This window comes from Ursus americanus, chromosome 25 (assembly GCF_024610735.1).
Source record: "Ursus americanus isolate L20-20 chromosome 25, mUrsAme1.1.p, whole genome shotgun sequence".
Classification (NCBI taxonomy): Eukaryota; Metazoa; Chordata; class Mammalia; order Carnivora; family Ursidae; genus Ursus; species Ursus americanus.
In genome coordinates, this window is record NC_142151.1 from 33,044,570 (window position 1) to 33,066,918 (window position 22,349).

General features: G+C 35.3%; 1 protein-coding gene across 6 annotated transcripts in view; it reads left to right on the forward strand.

The window, feature by feature from the left end:
• LRRK2 (leucine rich repeat kinase 2) overlaps window positions 1-21,804 on the forward strand; it is a 135,069-nt gene extending 113,265 nt beyond the window's left edge. For 5 of the 6 annotated variants that reach the window (XM_045776530.2, XM_045776533.2, XM_045776531.2 and 2 more), the window contains 10 exons: window positions 1,793-1,963; window positions 3,194-3,294; window positions 8,230-8,424; window positions 9,543-9,736; window positions 11,078-11,150; window positions 11,935-12,119; window positions 15,643-15,795; window positions 17,635-17,843; window positions 19,611-19,703; window positions 20,293-21,804. In XM_045776530.2, coding sequence (XP_045632486.2) covers window positions 1,793-1,963; window positions 3,194-3,294; window positions 8,230-8,424; window positions 9,543-9,736; window positions 11,078-11,150; window positions 11,935-12,119; window positions 15,643-15,795; window positions 17,635-17,843; window positions 19,611-19,703; window positions 20,293-20,414 — 1,496 coding nt within the window. In that variant the 3' untranslated portion in view covers window positions 20,415-21,804. The remainder of the gene's footprint in view (window positions 1-1,792; window positions 1,964-3,193; window positions 3,295-8,229; window positions 8,425-9,542; window positions 9,737-11,077; window positions 11,151-11,934; window positions 12,120-15,642; window positions 15,796-17,634; window positions 17,844-19,610; window positions 19,704-20,292) is intronic. The other variant, XM_045776532.2, reaches the window with a different exon arrangement.
• The last annotated feature ends 545 nt before the right edge of the window (window positions 21,805-22,349 follow it).

Here is a 22,349-nt window from a genome sequence, read left to right on the forward strand (position 1 = left end):
GAAATACTTAAGAAAGTGTCTATAAAATGCTATAGCAATATGAATTAGGAATTGTTGTTATATGTTGACTTTATGTCACAGGTACAGTTGATTAGGGATCTGTTTCAGAACTGTCATTAATTACACAATTCTTTAGCTTAGGGTGTGAGTATGATATTATGGCTATGTAGGAATATGTTCTTTTTCTAAGAAAATGGCTATTATATATGTCTCTGTCTATATATAGACAGGCACATACATAGACAGATGTGGGAAAATGGTGTGTGTGTGTGTGTGTGTGTGTGTGTAGAAAGAGAGTATGAACAAATGTGGCAACCTGTTAACTGGAGAATGTTAACAGTACCAGGGGGACTAACACGCTCAAATCTGACATCCCATCTTTCTGATTCTTCACGTCTTTCCAGCCTGGTGAAGGACTACTGAGCTTCATCTTTCAGAACTCTTTCCAAATTCAGTCATTGATTTTCTGAAGGCTGTGAATTCATACTTTGTTTATTTCCCTGGGTATATATTTAAACTATGTTAACAATTACATATGTTCATTATGGTGGCTAACTTAGCATAATTTAAAAAAATCCCTTACATAGCCAAAAAAAAAAAAAAGAAAGAAAAAAAAGAAAATTTCTAGGTATAAGAAAATAAAATAATTAATTATAAATAAAAGCTACCTATAATTTTAGCACATGGAAATAATCATTATTACATTCGGATGTAGTTCTTTGTAAACTTTTCATTCTGAAAATTTTTAAGTCTACAGAAAAGTTGAATGAATAACACCAAAAACACCATACACCCATATGCCCTTCGTATAGATTAATTGATTATTGACCGTTTGCCTTTCACTTTCTTTATATATGCATTTGAGACTTTGAAATTAAATTGCAGACATCATGCTACCGTGCCTAAACATACTGACATACATTTCCTTAGAATAAGGATGTTTGTTAACATAGTCACAATACCATTATCATAGCTAAGAAAATTAACTCGATTTTTTTCACACATTTGATAACTTTCTGTCCTTGCAGACTTATATCCTACATTTTCTTTTCATTGACATTATAGCATGTCACCTTAAAAATGATTTTTAAGTTAATGCATAGTGCACATTATTTAACCAATTTCCTCTAATAGTTGGATTTCATTAGATTGTTGATATTTTTACTCTTGTGAATCATGTTGAAATTACTCTTTTTTTTTTTTGGAGAATTTAAAAGTGATTTATCTCAATTGTGAAATGAGAGGTTTTATTTCCCTTTAAAAGAATTTCAGTCATGAACCAACTCCTGAGAGAGAGGTGTTGTTATATATTAGTCACAGTGTTATTTTCATTTTTCCATTGGGTGGAAGGAGTAGAATCACAAGTTCTGGAAATAATGAAGGCATTGGACTTCAGTCAAGTTAAAGTGACTTGGGAGTGAAGTCTAGAAATCTCACCCTCCCGACCTCTCCTTTGTTTGAAACACTTGCCTGGGAATAGTTATTTTTAGGAATGAGAAAAATGATGTAGGGTTTTTTCCCCCCATTAGGCTTAATTTCTTTAAATATGAAACATTACTTAATAATTATTGAATGTTTATCCTTACTATTTTTCAAGAGCAATTTTGGGGTGAAATGTCAGCATGGGGCTGTTAATTGGCTTGACTTGCATATCTCATTATAGAGAGGACATGGCTTGATTTAGGACTCATCTTCTTGACTCCTCCTCACCATATGTACCTAAGAATATGCTTCCTTGGGTGTATGAGCCCCGGTGTTGGGCATATTTATTAATATATCTGCTTACTTTCAGGGTTTCGTGCACCTGAGGTTTCTAGAGGAAATGTTATTTATAACCAACAGGCTGATGTTTATTCATTTGGTTTACTACTCTATGACATTTTGACAACTGGAGGGAGAATAGCGGAGGGTTTGAAGTTTCCAAATGAGTTTGATGAGCTGGCAATACAAGGAAAATTACCTGGTAAGTTTTATTTTATCTACAATAAGGATGATTATTTTTTATATCAGCAGCTTTATTTCCAAGTTATTTAATTGTAGTTGTATACTTAATTCACTTCACAACTGATGAGTTTTCGTTTAGTGCATGAATATTCTTAAATCCTGTGACACATTAATGAAAATCGTATAAAAAAGAGAGCAGTTTTAGGCTTTTTAAAAAAAATATCTCAAATTAATATTGATGCATTTGGTATTATATTTAGAAGAATATTCAGAAAAGAAAATTGCTGTTAAAGCTCCATGCTTAGTGACTTCTGTGCTTATAAAGAGTAACTATGTGCTCATTAGCCTGGAGTATTTTCATTTTCTTGGAGGGAGATAACTTATATGCACGAATGGAAGCTTGAATTATTTATAGTAATTATTTTTAGTAGTAAATATTAATAAGAATTAGCAAATGATTGTCTAATGAGATCAGATTTCATTTTGAATGGTTGTCTCATGCTTTTAAGAAATTCTAGAACATCGTTTATCCTTGACTGTTACTTCAGTTCCCCCTGCAAAGTGCTCTTTTAAATTTTTTCTCATATATTCTGCTTTCACTTTCACTTAAATATTTTTGAGTGCATGCTATGTGCCAAGTACAGGGAATTTAGCTTTACCTACCTCCTGTAGGGGAAACTTTAAAGATTCCCAGCAAAAGGAAATTAATTATTATTTGGATAAACTTTCAACACAATCTGGGTCATTGCCCTAATTTCACTAGTTAGCTGTCAGTGACAGTTTCCGGGTCTCTAGTTTATACCAGCTGGAAGAATGGCATATCTCTCGTAAAAAAGAAATGTGCACAAACTGACTGTAGCGGTATGAAGATTAAATGATTGCCAGCTTTAAATATTAAAATAAAAAGTACTTCCATAGAAGTTTAATTATTATATGAACAAGAATATCTTCAAAATATATGTGAAATGCAGGTGTGGGATGAAAAATCTATTATTTTATTCAATGAGTGTTTGTGTCTTTTTCTTATATAATAAAAACTCAAGAAGTCTTTTTTGATGTCTCTAGTAGAGATAAAGCTAACAAAATTATCTTTAAGTTTGTGATATAAGTAGATGCAAACTAAATACAGGATTATGGAGATCAGTGTTTTCCTTTGCATGGTCTGGACCTCTTATTTCCATTGAAAGGAAATGAAGTAATTGTTCTGCTTTGTCTAATGTTGTAGCATGTATGTTTTTGAATGTTTTAGATCCGGTTAAAGAATATGGCTGTGCCCCATGGCCCATGGTTGAGAAGTTAATTAAAAAGTGTTTGAAGGAAAATCCTCAAGAAAGGCCTACTTCTGCCCAGGTACTCTTATAGCTAAAATTTATCAGTATTTTATACAGAACATCCAATTCATGTATGCACACATATATGATCTTCACACACACACACACACACATGACAAACAGTGATAAAGCAAAACTTCTATATCCCCCACCACCCATGGCACAAAATAAAGAACATTGCCAACACGCAGGAGCTCCCGTATGCTTCTTCCTGATTGTATCACTTTCTTTTCCCTATAGATGTTGCCACTTTGCTGACTCTTGAGATAATCCTTGCTTTTCTTTTCTTTATGTTTGCTACCAGTTTAGTTTTTCTATAGTTATCTTTTATTTAAAATTGAATTATAGTCATGTCGTGTTCTGAAATATTTTCAGTTGTTCTCCCAACCTTATTTTATAAGCTTTATGGAGGTTGTTAAACATAGCTGTTGATTCTTTTCACTGCTATTCCATTCCACTGTTTGAAAGAGCAACAATACATGTACCCATGATTGTGTCTATGGGTATTGGTATTGTTTCCAGTTTTTTGCTATTATGAACATGGTATACCTGTCTCCTAGTGCAGAATATATGAGAATTGCTTTGTGTTATATACCTAGGAGTTGAATTGCAGCATCACAGAATATGCATTTTGTTTTCTGAAGAAGTTGTACCAGCTTAACACTTTTATCATCTGTATGTTAGGGTAGCCATTTCTCTATATATTCTCCCAAAACTTAGTACTATCTGAGTTCTTAATTTTTCCAAATATGTTATCTTGTATATTGATTTGCATTTTCCTAATTACTAATAAGGATGGCCATCTCTTTATATGTTCATTGGTTATATATGTGTTTACTCCTCTGGGAAATGACTGTTCATTACTTTGCCCATTTTCCTGTTGGATTATTTGCATACAAATGAACTCAGAAAAAGAAAAAAGAAATACTAATCCTTTGTTGGTTATATATATTGCAAATTTCTTTTCCCAATTTGTGATTTGCCTTTTTATTTCCTATAGAGTGCCTTTTGATGAACTGAATGTCTTAATTTTAATACAGATAAATTCAACAACCCTTTATATGGTTATTACTTTTGGAGTCCTGTTTTTTTTTTTTAAAGACTTTATTTTTAGGAGGGAAGGAGGGAGGGAGAGAGAGAGAGAGAGACAGTGAGCATGAGGTGGGCAGAGGGTCAGAGAGAGTAGCAGACTAACTGCCAAGCAGGGAGCCCTATGTGGGACTCGATTCCAGGACACTGGGATCATAACCTGAGCTGAAGGCAGACACTTAACCGACTAAGCCATCCAGGCACCCTGGGGTCCTGTTTTAAGAGTCCTTATCTCTGCCAGAGACACAAAAACATTTACCTATGGTTTCATCAAATGGTTAAAAGTTTTGCTTTTGACATTTAAGTTCTTAACCCATCAGGAATTGACATTTTTATCTGAATCCAATTTCCTTTTTCCCATATAGATAACTAAATTTTCCAGCTTAATCTATTGAATAGTTTCTTCCTTTTTTTTCTGTTGATTCCCCCCCTTGCACTTTATAATTTGTCAGATACACACACATCCACAAGCGTGTTCTCTTGCGTTGGTCAACTTGTCTGTTCTTCCTCTAATACTATCCTGTCTTAATTCCTGTCGCTTTGTAAGTTCTCCTTTCTTTACTTATTTTTCTCCTCTAGGAATGTGTTAACTATTCTGGGGTTTAGTTTTTCCATAAAAATTTTAAAATTCCTTTGTCAACTTTTATGAAAAACCCTACTGTGATTTGGTTTGGACTTGCAATGAATTTGCAGTCAGTTTGGGGAGGATTCTATCTTTATGATATTAAATCATTCTATTCTTGAATGTGGGTTATCTTCCTATTGATGTTTTCTTGTGTCTTTCTATATAGTTTTATAATTTTGCATACAGGTCTTTTTTTACAGGTCTCAATTTTCTTGCTGCAAATTGCTTTAAACTCAATTCCTGGCTTGAGATTTTTTTTTTTTTTTTAACTACCCAGGTGGGAATCTGGTCTACGAATCTTCTTGAGAGCAAGCTTGTGGATAACAATTTCTTAGGGTTCTTTTCTCTCCTTCCCTTTGTCTGTAAAGTTCCAGGCATGCTTCCTTGTACCAGAGAAAGTGGAAGCATGGGGTAGCTTTATTTCTGGTTCTCATTTACTGTGAATATGTACCCCTTTTGGGTCCCAGCTTTATGGGAACAGATCTTTATTGGACTTCACTTTGGGCAGGCTCCAGATTTAAACTTCTTTCTCACTGGCCAACAAGATATTGAAAACCACACGTCAGTTTGCCTTCAGTAGACAAATGCCTTTAAGAAAGTATCTGACTTTAGGGTTCAATTGACCTGTCTTTCACTGGATTTTGTCTTTCACTAATATTTTGGCCTGGTAAGTCCTTAGATGTGAGATCTTTAATATTTTTTTTCCTAAATTTTTTTATTTTAATTTTTTTTGATGTAAAGTTCGATGATTCATTAGTTGCGTATAACACCCAGTGCACCATGCAATACGTGCCCTCCTTACTACCCATCACCAGCCTATCCCGTTCCCCCACCCCCCTCCCCTCTGAAGCCCTCTGTTTCTCAAAGTCCATATAAGAGATTAAAAAAATAATTTCCTTAGTATTTTAAGTTGCTTTTAGATGGGTGGTTTGTCCAACTAACCTTTTCCACCGTATTATCAGAAACAGATTGCTTACTCTGTTTTGAACTGAAACAGATTTTAGTAGATCAAAACAAGAGCCCTCTTTATGTTGTGGACTTTTGATTTTGTATCACAATTCATTGAAAAATTTTTGTTCAACTTTAAAATTTCTACACAAAAATAGCTGAGTATATACACTGACTTTAACAAACATTATGTAATTATCTTCTACTTCCCCCCCTCCCCCCTTCCCCTAGTTTTATTGAGACATAATTACAAAGACATTGTATTAGTTTCTAGGTGTACAACATAATGATTTCATGCACGTATATATTATGAAATTATTACTGCAATAAGTTTTGTTAACATCCATTACCTCATAAGTTACAATTTTTTTCTTGTGATAAAAACTTTTAAAAGATCTACTCTCGGGGCGCCTGGGTGGCTCAGTTGTTAGGCGTCTGCCTTCGGCCCAGGGCGTGATCCCGGGGTCCTGGGATCGAGCCCCACATCAGGCTCCTCCGCTGGGAGCCTGCTTCTTCCTCTCCCACTCCCCCTGCTTGTGTTCCCTCTCTCGCTGGCTGTCTCTCTCTGTCAAATAAATAAATAAAATCTTTTTTTTTAAAAAAAAGATCTACTCTCCTAGCAACTTTCAAATATACTGTATAGTATTGTTAACTTTAGCCACCATGCTATACATTACATTACTGTCTTATAACTGGAATTTTATACCTTTTGACCCCCTTCACCCATTTTACCCACTCCTATGCCCTGCCTCTGGCAACCGCAGTCTGTTTTCTGTATCTAGAAGCTTGTTTGGTTTTGTTTATTTTATTTTATTGTATTTTAGATTCCATGTATAAGTGATACCATACAGTATTTCTTTCTCTTTCTGAGCATTATGCCCCCAAGGTCCATCCATGTTGTCACAAATGGCAGAATTTCCTCCTTATTTATGGCTGAATAATACTCCATTGTGTGTGTATAGACACACACACACACATTTATATACATATATATCAGTATTTTCTTTATTCATTCTCGCATTGATGGACACTTAGGTTGTTTCCACATCTTGGCTGTTGTGAATAATGCTGCCATGAACAAGGGGGTGCAGATATCTGTTCAAGATAATGATTTCATTTCCTTTAGGTATATACCCGGAAGTGGAAGTTCCATGGTAGTTCTGTTCTTAATTTTTTTGAGGAACCTGCATGCTGTTTTCCATAGTGGTTGCAGCAGTTTATAACCCTGCCACAGTGCACAAAGGTTCCTTTTCCTCCACATCCTGGTCAGCACTTATTTCTTGTCTTTTTGATTCTAGCCATTCTGGCAGGTGTGAAGTGATATCTCCTGGTGGTTTTGCTTTGTATTTCCCTGATGACGGGTGATGTCGAGCACCTTTTCATGAGCTGGTTGGCCATTTGTATGTCCACTGGTTTTAAATTTTTGTTACCACTGGTGTTAATCACTTGTATTTTCAAAATTTTTTTCACAGTGAAATTTTCCGTAGCTTAATTATTGTTTTACTCTTTCCCCCTTTCATTTTCAATAATACTTCACCTCTATTTTATAGATTACATAACTACCTTGAATTTTTTTTCAGTATATGACAGTATTTGACTTTGACATACCCACTTAGTCTTTAAATAAGTATATATTAGGCAAGATAGGTAGACTCATCACCTTTGTCAGATGAGGCATAGAGAATAAGGAGCTTTCTCGGAGTCTTGTGTGTGGAAGGCAAGTGGCTGTGTCATGGCTCTAATTCCAGTTTCCTGGGTCCTGGTTCTGTTTCTTTATAGTGGTCTCCACCCCACTCCCCTGTCGCTCTAGTTCTTCTGTGTTTCAAAGAAAAACATGAAAACAGAATCTAGAAGTGATTTGTGAATTCCATTACCAAAGATCAAAAAGTTCTTTTCCCTTCAGTCGGCAGGTCTGTTCCCTTGGTGGCCCGTGTTTATCTGTAACATGATGTGGCTGTGTCGTATCAAACTGAGTGAGGAATAGCCCCTGACTCTGCTAAATTTCTGTTCAGTTGGCACTTTTGAGATTTTCTTTCTTTTCAAGTTACCAAACATACCATATAGACAAAAGAGTCTATCTTGTGCTGGTCTAAAAATAAGTATTATTTTAATGTAACTTTATCTGTAGTTTGGATTACTTATCCTGTTGCTTGGATTAGATCACAGCTTAACAGATCTAGGTTTTTCTTGATAGAGCTATAACACATCATTCTACATTATACACAATATGATCTTTCAAGAGGACATATGCTAACTTGCTGTGTATTGTCTTGTTATTTTAAACTTGCTCAGGTCTTTGACAATTTGAATTCAGCTGAGTTAATCTGTCTGATGAGACATATAACAATACCTAAAAACTTTAGTGTTGAGTGCATGGTCTCTACAAATCATAACAACAAGAATGCAAGCATCTGGCTGGGCTGTGGGCACCGTGACAAAGGACAGCTCTTATTTCTTGACTTAAATACAGAAAAACACACTTCTGAGGTAAGTCCAAGTACCCTTTAAATTACAGATACTTTATAAAATTTAATTTGCGGATTATTTTAAAGCATGTACCAGTTATAAAAGTTACTTTGGAAGAAATTAAATGAAAGCAATATAGGAGGATCATTTAGTTTTATGGTAGAACAAGAGTATTTACATGAAATTAAATAGTCTGTGTTTTGTTTTAAAAGCATAGTATATGTGTGTCTTAGGTCAGGATACCTAGAAACAGTCTAAGACAGAGTTTTTTGTACAAGTGATTTAAGGAGAGAGTAACTTTTAAGGAAGTGAAGGCAGTCAAAAAGAACACGGGAAGAGATTCCAAAAAAATGTAGTTCCTGAGGAAATCTACCCAGTCTTTAGCTGTGAGAAACTCTGAGGTGTGAATAGCAGCATGGATTGATCTCTCAAGGGAGCCAATCTTTCATTCCCACATGGCAGTCAGTCATTGGCTGCAGTCTGCCCCAGGGTGGGTGTGGCATCACCTCCCAGCCATTTCCCGGCAAGGCAGCCACCCCCACCAGCGGAGGGCAGTTCTGCCATGGAGGGTGCTGCTCTGAGCTGTTAGTAGCCAGCACTCAGAGCAGCAGGGGTCGGGGAGGGGGGGTGCACATGAGCACAGCTGTACAAGATGGTTCAATAAATTGTATTAGCAAATATAAGATACATTTCTACACTTAAAAATAACCTAATACTTTGTTGCCTTGAAATAAATGTTATGCCTAATCATTATTCTTAAAGTTGAACAGCCCCTCATATTATTTTGATGGAGTGAGAAACGATGATACCGAAAAACAAATTTCAATTTTAATTCTAGTTTTCGATGCATTTTAGATGGGCAAAGCTGTTTCCCAGTTAACTCATTTATTGTTGAAAGTTAAGTAAAATTGGCATTGTTTTTAAAATTAAGAGCAAGAAAATAAAAGGAGTTAAGTGTCTGGATAACAGTACTTTCATTCTATTCAAATTCTAGTCACTTAAGCTTGAATCAAGTTCTTCAGAGTGTGTTTTTCTTTCTTTTCTTTCTTTCTTTCTTTCTTTCTTTCTTTCTTTCTTTCTTTCTTTCTTTCTTTCTTTCTTTCTTTCTTTCTTTCTTTCTTTCTTTCTTTCTCTCACAGGAAGTTATTGATAGTAGAATACTGTGCCTGGCTTTGGTGCCTCTTCCTGTGGAAAAGGAAAGCTGGATCGTGTGTGGGACACAGTCTGGCACGCTCCTGGTCATCAATACCGAAGATGGGGAAAAGAGACATACTCTTGAAAAGATGACTGATTCCGTGACTTGCTTGTATTGCAATCCCTTTCCCAAGCAAAGGTGCTGTAGTGAATTTGACCTTTGGGAGAAAATTACATACCTTTTAGATGACTGAATTGTGTGGAAAGCTGTTATTGCTTCAGCAAAAACTGCTCATTTTTAACATATTTCTATTTATTTGCATATATTAAAGGGCATTGTGGGAGGCCACAAAGATGTTCTTATAGATGAAGCTGCGGCTGTTATAAAACAGATCAATCCTTTCTTCAGGCCGACCAGCCCTACTGCTGGTGTTACTTCAGCTCTGCTCTGTTTCTTTACCAGCCCTCACATCAGTTTACTTTTCTTGGGCCTCTTCAGGGATGACTTTTCCTTTATCCATTTTTTGAATATCAATAGCCTGTTATGTGTTAGTTTAAAACATATCAGTTCACTAACTCTCAAATTGAGAAAATACCCAATAAATAAATTCGTAAGTTATTAATAGGTGAAAATGACTCAACGGTTATTAGTTGTGGGGATCTCATTTCAAAGGAATTTATCTAAATGGCAGGATTGCAGGTGTGAGTAACAGGTTGATTGCTGTAATACTTTGGGCAGGATGATTTCCAGGAGGCTATGTATTTCTCTGGTTTAAGTCAATACTAGAAAATAAATATTAGAAAAATGTGCAACTCAAGGGTTTGGCAGCTGAAATATAAATTCCACTGGCAGTTTTGGAGTTGAAATTATCTGGATATTGTCAGAGAAAAATTTTATCAGATGGCATTAAATAGGCAAGGAAGACTTTATTTAAGATTATTGCAATAAGGGACAGAGATTGAACTCTCAACTCTCTTGAAACAAAAGGTGGGAGAGTTTTTAACACTGGGATGAGCTAGTGGAAAAATATTGGAGGACTTTGTGGGGTGGTCAATGTGATTAGGCCATTTGTGTTTGCTAACTGTTGCTATTTTATTTTATTTTATTTTATTTTATTTTATTTATTTTTTATTATGTTCAGTTAGCCAGCATATAGTACATCATAAATTTTTGATGTAGTCTACAATGATTCATTAGTTTTATTGAAGTTAGATTCCTTCCCTTCCACGGAGACTGGGAGATGGGGCCCTGCCTTTTTTGATGATTACATTTCAAAAGGAAGTCTCCTAGTTCCCAGAGAGAGACATATCTGGGCCCTAATACTGAGGAGAGGCTGGGAGGAGTTACATCTCAAATGGGCAGAGAAAGAATTTACAATTGTTAAGTTTTTCTAAATGAATGCTGTAAGAAAAGGGAGGTCTGGGGCGCATAGTCATGCAGAAACCTGTCTAAAGTTTAGTCAACCTAGAGGGGAATGTTATGGCCATCTTGGTCAATATCAGCATTTTTTTATAACAATTTTGACATTTTTTCTTTTAGCAAGCAAAAAAATTTTCTTCTGGTGGGAACTGCTGATGGCAATTTAGCAATTTTTGAAGATAAAACTGTTAAGGTAAATGTTGAATCCATTCTACATCAAAAAAATTCTTAAGTTCTTTGTTTTATGTATGCTTATTTCCACCCCTCTTCCAAGTGACATAAATTCCCTAAGAGCAAGGACCAGAAATTCTGCTTTTCATCATTTTATTTTCCTAAAGTCTTACAAACAATAGATTCTCTATAAATACTTGTTGACTGACTGTACATTTTATATGAATGAACTCAGGATAAAATGATAAATGAGATCCGATTTAAGATGTTACGAATGAAAATAGTTCTATTTTTATATAAATGAAGTGATAATTCCTTATAAATATGTTGTGGAAAAAACAAAACTTAAGTTTTAAATCTGGTTTGCCACCAATGTTTTCTTTAGTCTGGAAGAAATCATTTCACTTTCTGTTCTTCGGAGTCTCATTTATCAATAAAATATTATACTTCCCTCCATCCATGCAACTGTGGTTCCATCTATTTATCCTACCCATTTATACTCCTTGTTATCAAAAAGCTGATTATCTAATGAGAGACAAACAAGTAGGGTATAATCCCTGGGTTATTTCCTGTGCGTTTTTTGCATGGACAAGTACAGAGATTGGTTCTAAGGATAATGTTTTGCATTCCACTTGAAGTGAATTATGTTTTCATAAATCCTTTGAAAAATGTATCTTGAGTTTTTTATTTTAAGACCTCTAGCCATTTGCAAGGGAAAAGTAGCTTTTAGAAAGCACAGCAAATTTTACAGCATTTCATTCTGCAGATACTCAGTTTATTGAATGTGTTTCTCTTTTTTGGCAAAGTGTAAAGGAGCTGTTCCTTTGAAGATACTAAATATAGGAAATGTCAGTACTCCACTGATGTGTTTGAGTGAATCCATGAATTCAGCTGAAAAAAACATTATGTGGGGAGGATGTGGTACAAAACTTTTCTCATTTTCTGATGATTTCACCATTCAGAAGCGCATTGAGACAAAGACAAATCAGCTGTAAGTTATTTCTATCTATACAATTAATTGACTGCTTTATTCATGTTTATTCTTTATAATCATATCAATAATGCTATTGCAATCCAAGCAAAAATCTTTTAAAATGCATAATTTTTCTATTAAAGATATCACCCAGCCTAATCATGTTTGCGATAAAATATGAAAAGCCATGATAATCTTACTAGTATTTATCAATCTACATTTTTTAACAATTTCATTATCTCTGTATGAAATTAAACATGAATTTGAAAGGCAATAAACTCAGTATCTTACTTCATCTGTGGGTTTTACATGTGTTTTGGATAACTTCCATTAAGTGTTGATTGTAAGAAACATATGACTCAGGAATAAAGTCATCTCTAGATCTGATAATTACACAGATGTCTTCTCTACAGCAGAGTTTGTGACAACCACTTTCAAGTGAAAAGAAAATAAACTACAAACCTTGCCCTGATTTGTTGTTTCAATTTTTAGAGTTGTATTTTAACCAAATCACTGAGGTTGGTTCTTATTTATTACATTCCTCAGGGAGAAGCAGCATAGATTAGTGAGAACAGCAAAAATTGTAGCTCAGATATTGGCTTTGCTGTGTATTGATTATGTGGGCAAGAACTTCTTAAATACCCAGTCTTCTCTAACCTGAGAATTGCAACATATTCTGTCTCAAAGGGATGTTTGGAAAACTAGACAAAATTAATATAAGGAATTAACATAATGCTCAGCACTTGGTAAGCTCTCAGTAAATATTAGTTATGATTGTTATCAGCTTTGGTCACAAATCCCTATCTCAGGGAATATCCAGGTTTCTCAGTATCCATCCAGTTGCCCAAGATCGAAATTCAGGAGTAATCCTTGACTCCTTTGTCCTTTACTCCCTTTGTCCACTTAACTCTCCTTCTAGTTGACTCTCAGATTCTTGTATTTCTCACTATTCCTACTGCTGCTTCCATGGGCCAGGCTGTCATCCACCATCAATGGCCATGTTAACAAGAGCATCTTTCTAACCAGTTCTCAACCTCTGATTGTGCTCCCTTCAGTCCATTCTCAACAATGCAGACAGAGGGGCTCTTCTATTTTTTTTGAATGATTTTATTTATTTATTTGAGAGAGAGAGTGAGCAAGTGAGAGAGAGAGAGAGAGAGAAAGCACCAGCCAGGGGGAGGGGCAGACTCCCTGCTGAGCAGGGAGCCCGGCATGGGACTCATCCCAGGACTTTGAGACAACCCAAGCTGAAGGCAGACACTTACTTAACCAACTGAGCCACACAGGCTCCCAGAGGGGCTCTCTAACATGCAAATCAATCTGATGTCAGTCTCTTGCTCTCAAGACCCCCAGTCACATCCCATTGTCCTTCACAGGACATTCAAATTTCTTAAGATAGCCTACCAGGCCCTTGCTTCCCTCTCTAGATTCATGTTTTGCAGCCTCCTTGCTCTCTGTGCTAATTTAGCCAAACTGAAATCATCTCAGTTGTCAAAGACAGCCTGCTCCCTTTCACTCCTGGCCTGTGAGTGTGGTTTTCTCTCCCCTGGATGATGACTGTGTTCCCTGCTGGTTTTTTTTTTTTTTTTAAAGATTTTATTTATTTATTCGACAGAGATAGAGACAGCCAGCGAGAGAGGGAACACAAGCAGGGGGAGTGGGAGAGGAAGAAGCAGGCTCCCAGCGGAAGAGCCTGATGTGGGGCTCGATCCCATAACGCTGGGATCATGCCCTGAGCCGAAGGCAGACGCTTAACTGCTGTGCCACCCAGGCGCCCCAGCTGGTTTTAATTCAGATGTCACTTCCTCTGAGTGGTGGTCTCTGATTGCACCTGTGCATATTAGACACCTTGGATTTGTGCTTGCATTGCAGCTCCCGTATCCCTTCACAACAGCTCTCACACATTGTTATAAAACAAGTTTCGAAAATGCTGTCTCAATTATACTAGACCTACTGGTTCTCAGCATCGGCCCCTCTTAGAAACCACTAGGTAGCTGAAAATAATCTGATGTCTGGGACTCACCTCAGACCAAGTAAGTCAGAAGAATTCATCATGGGGTGGGGCCCAGGTGTCAGTATTTATCTTTTCAGGCTCTCAGGTGATTCTGAAGTAGAGTTGGGGTTCAGATACACTGCTAATGTATTGTAAGTTCTTGTGGGTGAGGATTTTTGTTTTCTGTTGTGTTCATAGATTTGTTTCTTAGTGTGTGATAAATGTTTGGATAAGCTTACTCTCATTCTGGAATTTCCACTTTTTAACCAACCTAAACAAGCCTGAAAATATTTAAAAAGAAGGGTCCCCAGTTTTCTTTTTTTTTTATTTCATAGAGCATGTTATGAGATCATGGGTATTGACCCCCTAAAATTCCATGTACGATTGGAGTATAAACCCTTCATCAGAGAGAATACCCATAAACGTGGCGCTCTCAAGCTGCTCACCTCCCAAAAGAGATTAGGACCCAGTTTCATAGACACATGGAAATATTTGCTCTCTTCTCAAAAAGTGTCTCCTGTTGCCTTGGTCTCTCCCTGGCTAAGCAGATACCACATCACTAATTAGATGCGGCTTCATCCTCATTACCCTCCTTATTGTCATCGATGCGCACTGACAGAGGAAGACAAGTAGTGAAAGATGTTGTGGCCTCTGGAGCCTCAGGCCTCCAAAGACTTGTGTGGAGTCCTGCGTCTGTACCATGCCAGTCATGTGGCCTCGAGCAAGTTATCTAGCATTTGTAAACTTTCTGTAATTACAGACATTGAGATTTGTAATATTTTGTAAGATTTTTATTGAGGATCAAATAGGATAACACACTAAAATATTTTATAAATTCTAAAACTCTATGGAATATTTGGGCTCACTTGAACTGTCTTCTGTTAAATACAGCAAAACTGAGGAAGGAATTGCCTAAAATGTAGTGACTCTCTGGCAACACGTGTTTTGCCTCCCTTGCCAGGACAAGAAAGATGGAGGGAAGAAATCTTCCTGCTCTAGGATAAACTAAAGATTTTTACACCTTGTGATATTTTCATGTCATTTATCTGATCGAATTGCAACTTTCATGGATTTTTACTTTTTCTTGGTTGTTCATTCCTTCTGTTAGTTCGTTCCTCATCCATCCATCCTTCTGTCCATCCGCTTCACAAACTGCCTGCTTTGTTAATGAGGCATTTTTCTAGATAGATACTTACCCGTCTATCTACTATATGTATCTACTAGATAGATAGGTACTTGGTGACTCTTTACTGGATTGTAGTTTTATAGAAAATACATGGTCCTTGTCCTTAAGAAATCACAGGTACAGACTAGTGTCAGGGACACACTAATTAATACAATTTTACATTTAATAAGCTCTATAGCACCACAGCTGCTACCAGTGCAGGAAAGGGAATGACTGGTGTATTTTGGTAGGGGTCAGGGATGAATTCCAGAGGAGTTAACATTTAATTTAAGCCTCAAGGGCTAACTAGGAGTTTGCCATGACGATAGGGCCAATCTGTTTGCAAGAAATGAATAGTAGTGACATTCTTTCTTTCCCTCTAGGTTTTCTTATGCAGCTTTCAGTGACTCCAACATCATAGCAGTGGTGGTAGACACGGCTCTCTACGTTGCTAAGAAAAATAGTCCATTTGTGGAAGTATGGGATAAGAAAACTGAAAAACTCTGTGAACTAATAGACTGCGTGCACTTTTTAAAGTAAATTAATTTTTTAATTGTATATTATTGTGGAAAGAATACAGTGTGACCCTGACCCTCTTAACAAATTTTTAGGTGTACAACATGTTGTTGTAGGTACAATGTCATTGGTTATTTTATGCTTATAGGAGCTGTCTTTACACTTCAGATTTCACTGAGAAAGGACGTATGACTAATAGTACTTTGTTTCTACCTCTAACTGGAAAACTAAATAAACGAAAACTCAGAAACAAAATTGTTAATGCGTTTTGGCACCATCTCTTGGTATCTAGCAAATTTCATTTTGGAAAAAAAAAAGGAACATAAGGTATATGGTTTCTTCAAGGTATCACAAAGAATATTCTCTAATTAAAAAAAAAGTACATTATTACTGAAAGTGATCATACTGGATTCATTGCTGACTGTACATCTAGTAGTGTTACAGTATCGATGTTTACTACTTTTTTTTTAAAGATTTTATTTATTTATTTTAAAGGGACAGAGAGAACGGGAATGGGGGGAGGGGCAGAGGGAGAGAATCCCAAGCAGATTCCTTACTGAGTGCAGAGCCTGACATGGGGCTTGATCCTACGACCCTGAGACCATGATCTAAGCTGAAACCAAGAGTTGGATGCTTAACCAACTGAGCCACCCAGGCAGCCCTCAAAGTTTACTACTTATAATTAACCTATAGGTCCAAGGATACTTCGCTTTAAAGATAAAGTTACAAAATAATTTGAAAAATGGGGGACAACCTACTGGACTGACCAGTGCACTAACTCCCTAAGAATGAAGGGTCAAGACACGGGACTGACAGCCAGTTCTGAGTCTGATCCAGCATGTCAGACACAAATCTCAGACTTTATTTTTATTTTTTTTTTAAAGATTTTATTTATATAACAGAGATAGAGACAGCCAGTGAGAGAGGGAACACAAGCAGGGGAGTGGGAGAGGAAGAGGCAGGCTCATAGCAGAGGAGCCTGATGTGGGGCTCGAACCCAGAATGCTGGGATCACACCCTGAGCCGAAGGCAGATGCTTAACCGCTGTGCCACCCAGGCGCCCCCAAATCTCAGACTTTAAACCAAAGACATCTTTTGTGCTGCTGCTGTTGCTGGGAAACAGGACCACTGCCAGCCTTATTTGCTAGACACTTTATATTTATCCTTTGTTTTGTTTTTACTGTGTAGATTTTTTATACTCTGGAGAACATTTAGATTACACCCTATATCTACAAAATGAGACCTCAAAGTTTACTCTCCTAGAATCTTTTCGTTTTTCTCTGGATGGTAAGGAGATTTATACTGTGAAGTGCTGGGAGTCCTGGCTGGTAAAGACTCCCTTATTCCTGAAGTTCTAAAAGTATTAGAATTCTTTTATTTCTGGACACCTCATTTTTGTCGTGAATTACTCATTGGCTCAGGGAAGAGTTTTGTGGTTGGTATTGATGTCTTTTACATGTAAATGACTAAAATTTAATTTTCCTTTGTAACTTTTAGACTTCATGGGAAGCTTTGGAAAATAACTTTTTCTGTTTATATTGGGCAAATTTAGTCTTTTTTTTTTTTTACTTAATTACATAGGCTTGTTATTTATAGAAAGTATGTCCATTTTATGGACTTCAGAATTTCTTGAAGTTAAGGGGCTATTGTGTTATATTTGATAATTTGTTTCACGTAGAGAAGCTACTTTGGCATTCTGTATTTAGCAAAACTAGTTTTGTAGAATTTTAATGATGTATAATGTATTCTGTCATGTATTCATAATTTAAGATGCTATATATAATGTGTATATGTAGATATACATCTGTTTTATCTCTTAATTGTTGTTAAAACTATTAATGCATACTTTGTGGTTTTAGGGAGGAAATGGTAAAAGTAACTGCAGAATCAAAACACAAACTGTCTTATTCTGGGAGGGTAAAAACCCTGTGCCTCCAGAAGAACACCGCTCTCTGGATAGGAACTGGAGGAGGCCATATTTTACTCCTTGATCTTTCAACTCGTCGAATTATACGTATAATTCACAATTTTTGTGATTCTGTCAGAGTCATGATGACAGCACAATTAGGTAAGTTTCTTTTCTTTAGATCTTTTCTCATATTGTCTGAGATTATAAAAATATGTTTTATTTTTTATTTTTCTCTCACTTTCCAGTGTCATTTGAAGTGTCATGAAAGGTCATGTAATGAAACAGGAATGGGATACATTTTGAATGGGGTCATTTAAAAAATGGAGAGAGTAGATGCTCTCAGTCCCATAGAGAAGCAGATTATTGCAGCTGAGCACGAAATTTGCATGTTACTTTCTATACCTAAGGCAAAAAGAGGAAATAGATAATGTTGGGTATTTTTAAATTTTAACTGAAGATCTTAAAGCAGTTTAAGCTTCCCACCCTTGTTAAATTTGGTTTTTCATTTTATAAGTAACTTTATAGTCTTGTAACAATATATGCTGAACTCTACAATGTTCAGGTATTGACAAACATGTTGTTTTACACAAACTTTGTCTTTTCTTGCTCTTACTTTTCTATTTAAATATGAAGAAATCATAACAGCACATGAAATATATTTTCTACATAAATATATTCCATTGTCTTCTTTTAACCAATTATTTGGCTTAGCCTATATGCAAAGTTGATCATGAAAATAAAATAATGGGATTAAGTTCTGCCAAACTAGAGTTTATGTAACTTTCGCGAGGAAGCCATAATGTGTTTGACAGGTGAAGAAAATAGTAAATTCCTTTTACAGGAATATATTAAGGAATGACAAGTGTGTCTCCTTACTCTCACCCAGTTTTTATGAATGGAGTTAAATTAAATGCTGTGAGTGGTTGGTTAGCTATCAGGACAGCAGAGCAGTAGGTGTCTAGTGGCTTGTCTCTCTAGTTTTATTCTACCAAGGTTGTTCCAACCTCTGATTTAATATGTATGTACTTTGGGACCCAAGTGGTTGTTCATTACTTACATTATGTGGGATTTCAGTGGGCTTAATTGATTTTTAAAATAAAGATAAATTTAAACAGAATCTACCGGGTACGGCAGGCACAATGTGGCTTCAGCTCATCTTTCTAGCTTCTGCCAGTTACCACATTCCTCCCAGCGCTTTCTGCTCTAGAATATTGTTTAGTCCTTCTGAAATTCCATGCTTCATACTGCCTCAAGGTGTTTCATGTGCTGTTTCATTCTTTATTTAACTTCAGTTAGTGTAGTTAACTAAGCCAAGAAGATAGACCAAATTAACTCTTTCTTCAAAACGGTAGTTCATGTATTAAAACCCCTAAGAAGTCAGTAATGATGAGGTCAAACTTCCCTCTTTGGGGCTCTCAAAATATCTCTCTTGCATAGCTTTGGTCCTGGTCATGGATTTTTTTCATTGATGTCAATCTCCTCACTAGAATATAAACTCCATGTGGGTTGGGTCTGCATGTGTTCGTTTACCCCTTTACTGGTAGGGCCTATCTAGGGCCACTTAGTGAATGACTTGAGAAGAAAGTATGGTTCTGTTACAGACTCTCAGTATATGCATCCATCCAATTCTTTATCCAAATGCTTCAGATTTGGCAAGTGCCAAAGCACCATCATGCACATGATCTCATTTAATGTTATAACTTGGGCTGTATAAACAGTAAACCTGTTTTTCAAAGGCTAAATTGTTTTCGCAGATTCACACAATTTGAAATTAAAGCAGGGGTAGATCACAAATTTTCTAACATTAAATAATTGCTGGTTTTGGAGACTTTTATTCAATATAATTGAAGTGTCTTCTAAAAAGTAGAATTATAAAGTAAGTTCCAAGGACTTTTTAAAGTCCAACTTATTGTATTGTTTTAACAGAAGACTCATATTTTTTTAAAGGAAGCCTTAAAAATGTCATGCTGGTTTTGGGGTATATCCGGAAAAGTACTGAAAGTACACAACACCAAAAAGGTAACGTTCAAAAAGATACTTTATTTCAAACACAGTGCAATGACATTAATGAGTATAACATGTTATGTGTTTTATACATTTACAATAAATATAACATATGCTCAATACTTCAAGCAGTTTTAATTGGTAGCTTCTTTAGAGTGTACATGATTTAAACATAAATCTTCAAAATTTTCAGTGATTTAGCAGTGTGAAGTATTTTTTGAGATGAAGTAGAAATATCAACCACTATAAAATGAGAACTAGCCCACATTTAAGCTAAATGTGGATATTTTTCCTTACAACTTACCAATATCCATGTAAGGTCTGATTTTGAACAGTGTTTGAAAAAAATGATTTCTTTCAGAAAATGAAATGTTAGATTATTAAAAGTCCACACTCTTTTTGAAATGTAGTAGTTTCTGTAAGATATTTAAGCATTTTCCAAATGGAGTTTCTTATAAATAGCAGTAATTTCGTACATTATATTTAGCTGTATTTATATATATATTCGTACAAGGCAACTAAATATAAATGAACAAAATTGAAATAAAGTAAAAATGCCTCATGGCCGATCTTTGAAACATGGTTTCATTTTTTTCTTTTGTAGAGATACAATCTTGTTTATCTGTTTGGGACCTCAATCTTCCACATGAAGTGCAAAATTTAGAAAAACATATTGAAGTGAGAAAAGAATTAGCTGAGAAAATGAGAAGAATATCTGTTGAATAAGAGAGATATTGGAGATCTTTGTTTTTGGATGGGAAAATTATTCTCTTGTAAATATTTCTTTAAATATGTTTACATATGAAAAGCGTACTTCCACTTTTTGAAATAGCTCATGTGTATATGAAGGAATGTTCATAAATTTTATTTTAAATATAAATATGTGTAAAAATAATTATCAGTAAAAATATGTTTTGAAAAGCTATTTAAAATATAACATTATATTTCCTACACATCCTAATTAATTTTGTGGATTAAGTAATGAAAGGAAATCTAAAAAGTACATAATTGCAGGACTAATACTAAAATTTACAAAGCAATTAATTTTGTTGTTATCCATAAGGAAAGTAAACATTATTTAAAATTCTGTGCTTAAACAAAACTGTTGCTTGATTACTTTCTAGGTATTCTGCTAAGTAGAATAAAACTATTAGGACTGTTTCACATGTAATACATTCCTTCTTAGATTGCTTTTATGTGCAGCTATCATACATGCTTGTAAAACATCAATGAATTTTCACTAATAAAGTCCTTCATTGGGATGTGTGTTCACTTTGTTGCTGATTCAAGAATGCATTTCATGCAACTTCCTTTCATCTGAAAGAAAATGTCATGAAAAGTGCTGATAAGAAAATGTAACATGCTGTTCTCATATACAGGAAAGACACAGTCACTTTCTCTTTTCCTATTTCACAATTCTCTTTGAATGTGGATACCCTGAAATTTGTATAATTGGTGTAAATACAATGTTCAGTCTTCAAGTGATATTTTTTATGTTTTAATTTGGATTCTCAGTGGTAAACCAGACCGCTGGTTACTTATTCCTAATCTCTGCTCCAACACTTCTACCCATCTTCTTCTTAATTTGTGACTGCAAATCCTGCATCACTCAGGAAAAAAAAAAAAACACATTTCCAGAATTACAGGATTCCACAACTCCCATCAAGACCATGGATGCAAGTTTGTAACACTTTTGTTTGCTGAAGAAGAAAGGAACTTCAGGCTATGATGGGTGAAGATACTTGCTAATCTAGTCTCCTAAATTATACCTAAATTGTTTAAATATCTTCCCACAGTAGGAGTATCAGGGTCAAGTATCTAGGAAACAATTTCTGTACCATTTCTGTTTTAAGGAAAAACATGTCTGGTAAATTCATTGGTCCTGGCCAATAGTCATAATTTCAAATAATTCCCTGTGAAAGGTAACCAGATTTATATTCTCAGAACCGACTGATATTGTATTATAGGATGACTTTAAAAATAATGGAGGAGTTTGTTCCTGTGATATTTCTCATTGTTACTTTATATTTATTGCAATTTTTTACAAAGATAATTATGAAAAAATATGTAAATGAACATTGTATTTAAATGGAATAATAAACATTTTTAAAGCATGTTTAAGAATTTTAAAACTTTGTGATGTTTTATTTTTCATGTATAGGTCTATAATCTGTCTAATGTGAAATTTTGTATTAATGTGTGTATGGGATATATAGAAAATGCTAACTGAAGTTTTCTCTTGAGGATTAATTCAGTTTTCTATAGTATACATAGTTTCCAGGATCCCAGGATAAAACCTGATAGGCCTGGTATATTTCATTTTCATGTTTTCATAAAAACTTTCATATGTAGGATTGTTCACTCTTGAGTACTAAAAAAAAAAAAGACTTTAGAACAATTTTTTAAAAAAAATTGATGGTCATTTTAAGTTTTTCCTGGCTAGAACACACAAATAAGCTACTAATCTTTATAAAAGCATAAGCATTTACCTTAATAGAAAATATTTTGGGGAGGAAGTTTAAATTTAAAAAGGGAGCCCCCGGAATCTAATTCTGACAAGCACTATGAATTAAGTGTGAACTACCTTAAGTAAAATTCATCTTATTTTTCATCAAGACTGTGACATAAATTGATGAAACACAGCAAAAGTAGCAAAAAGAT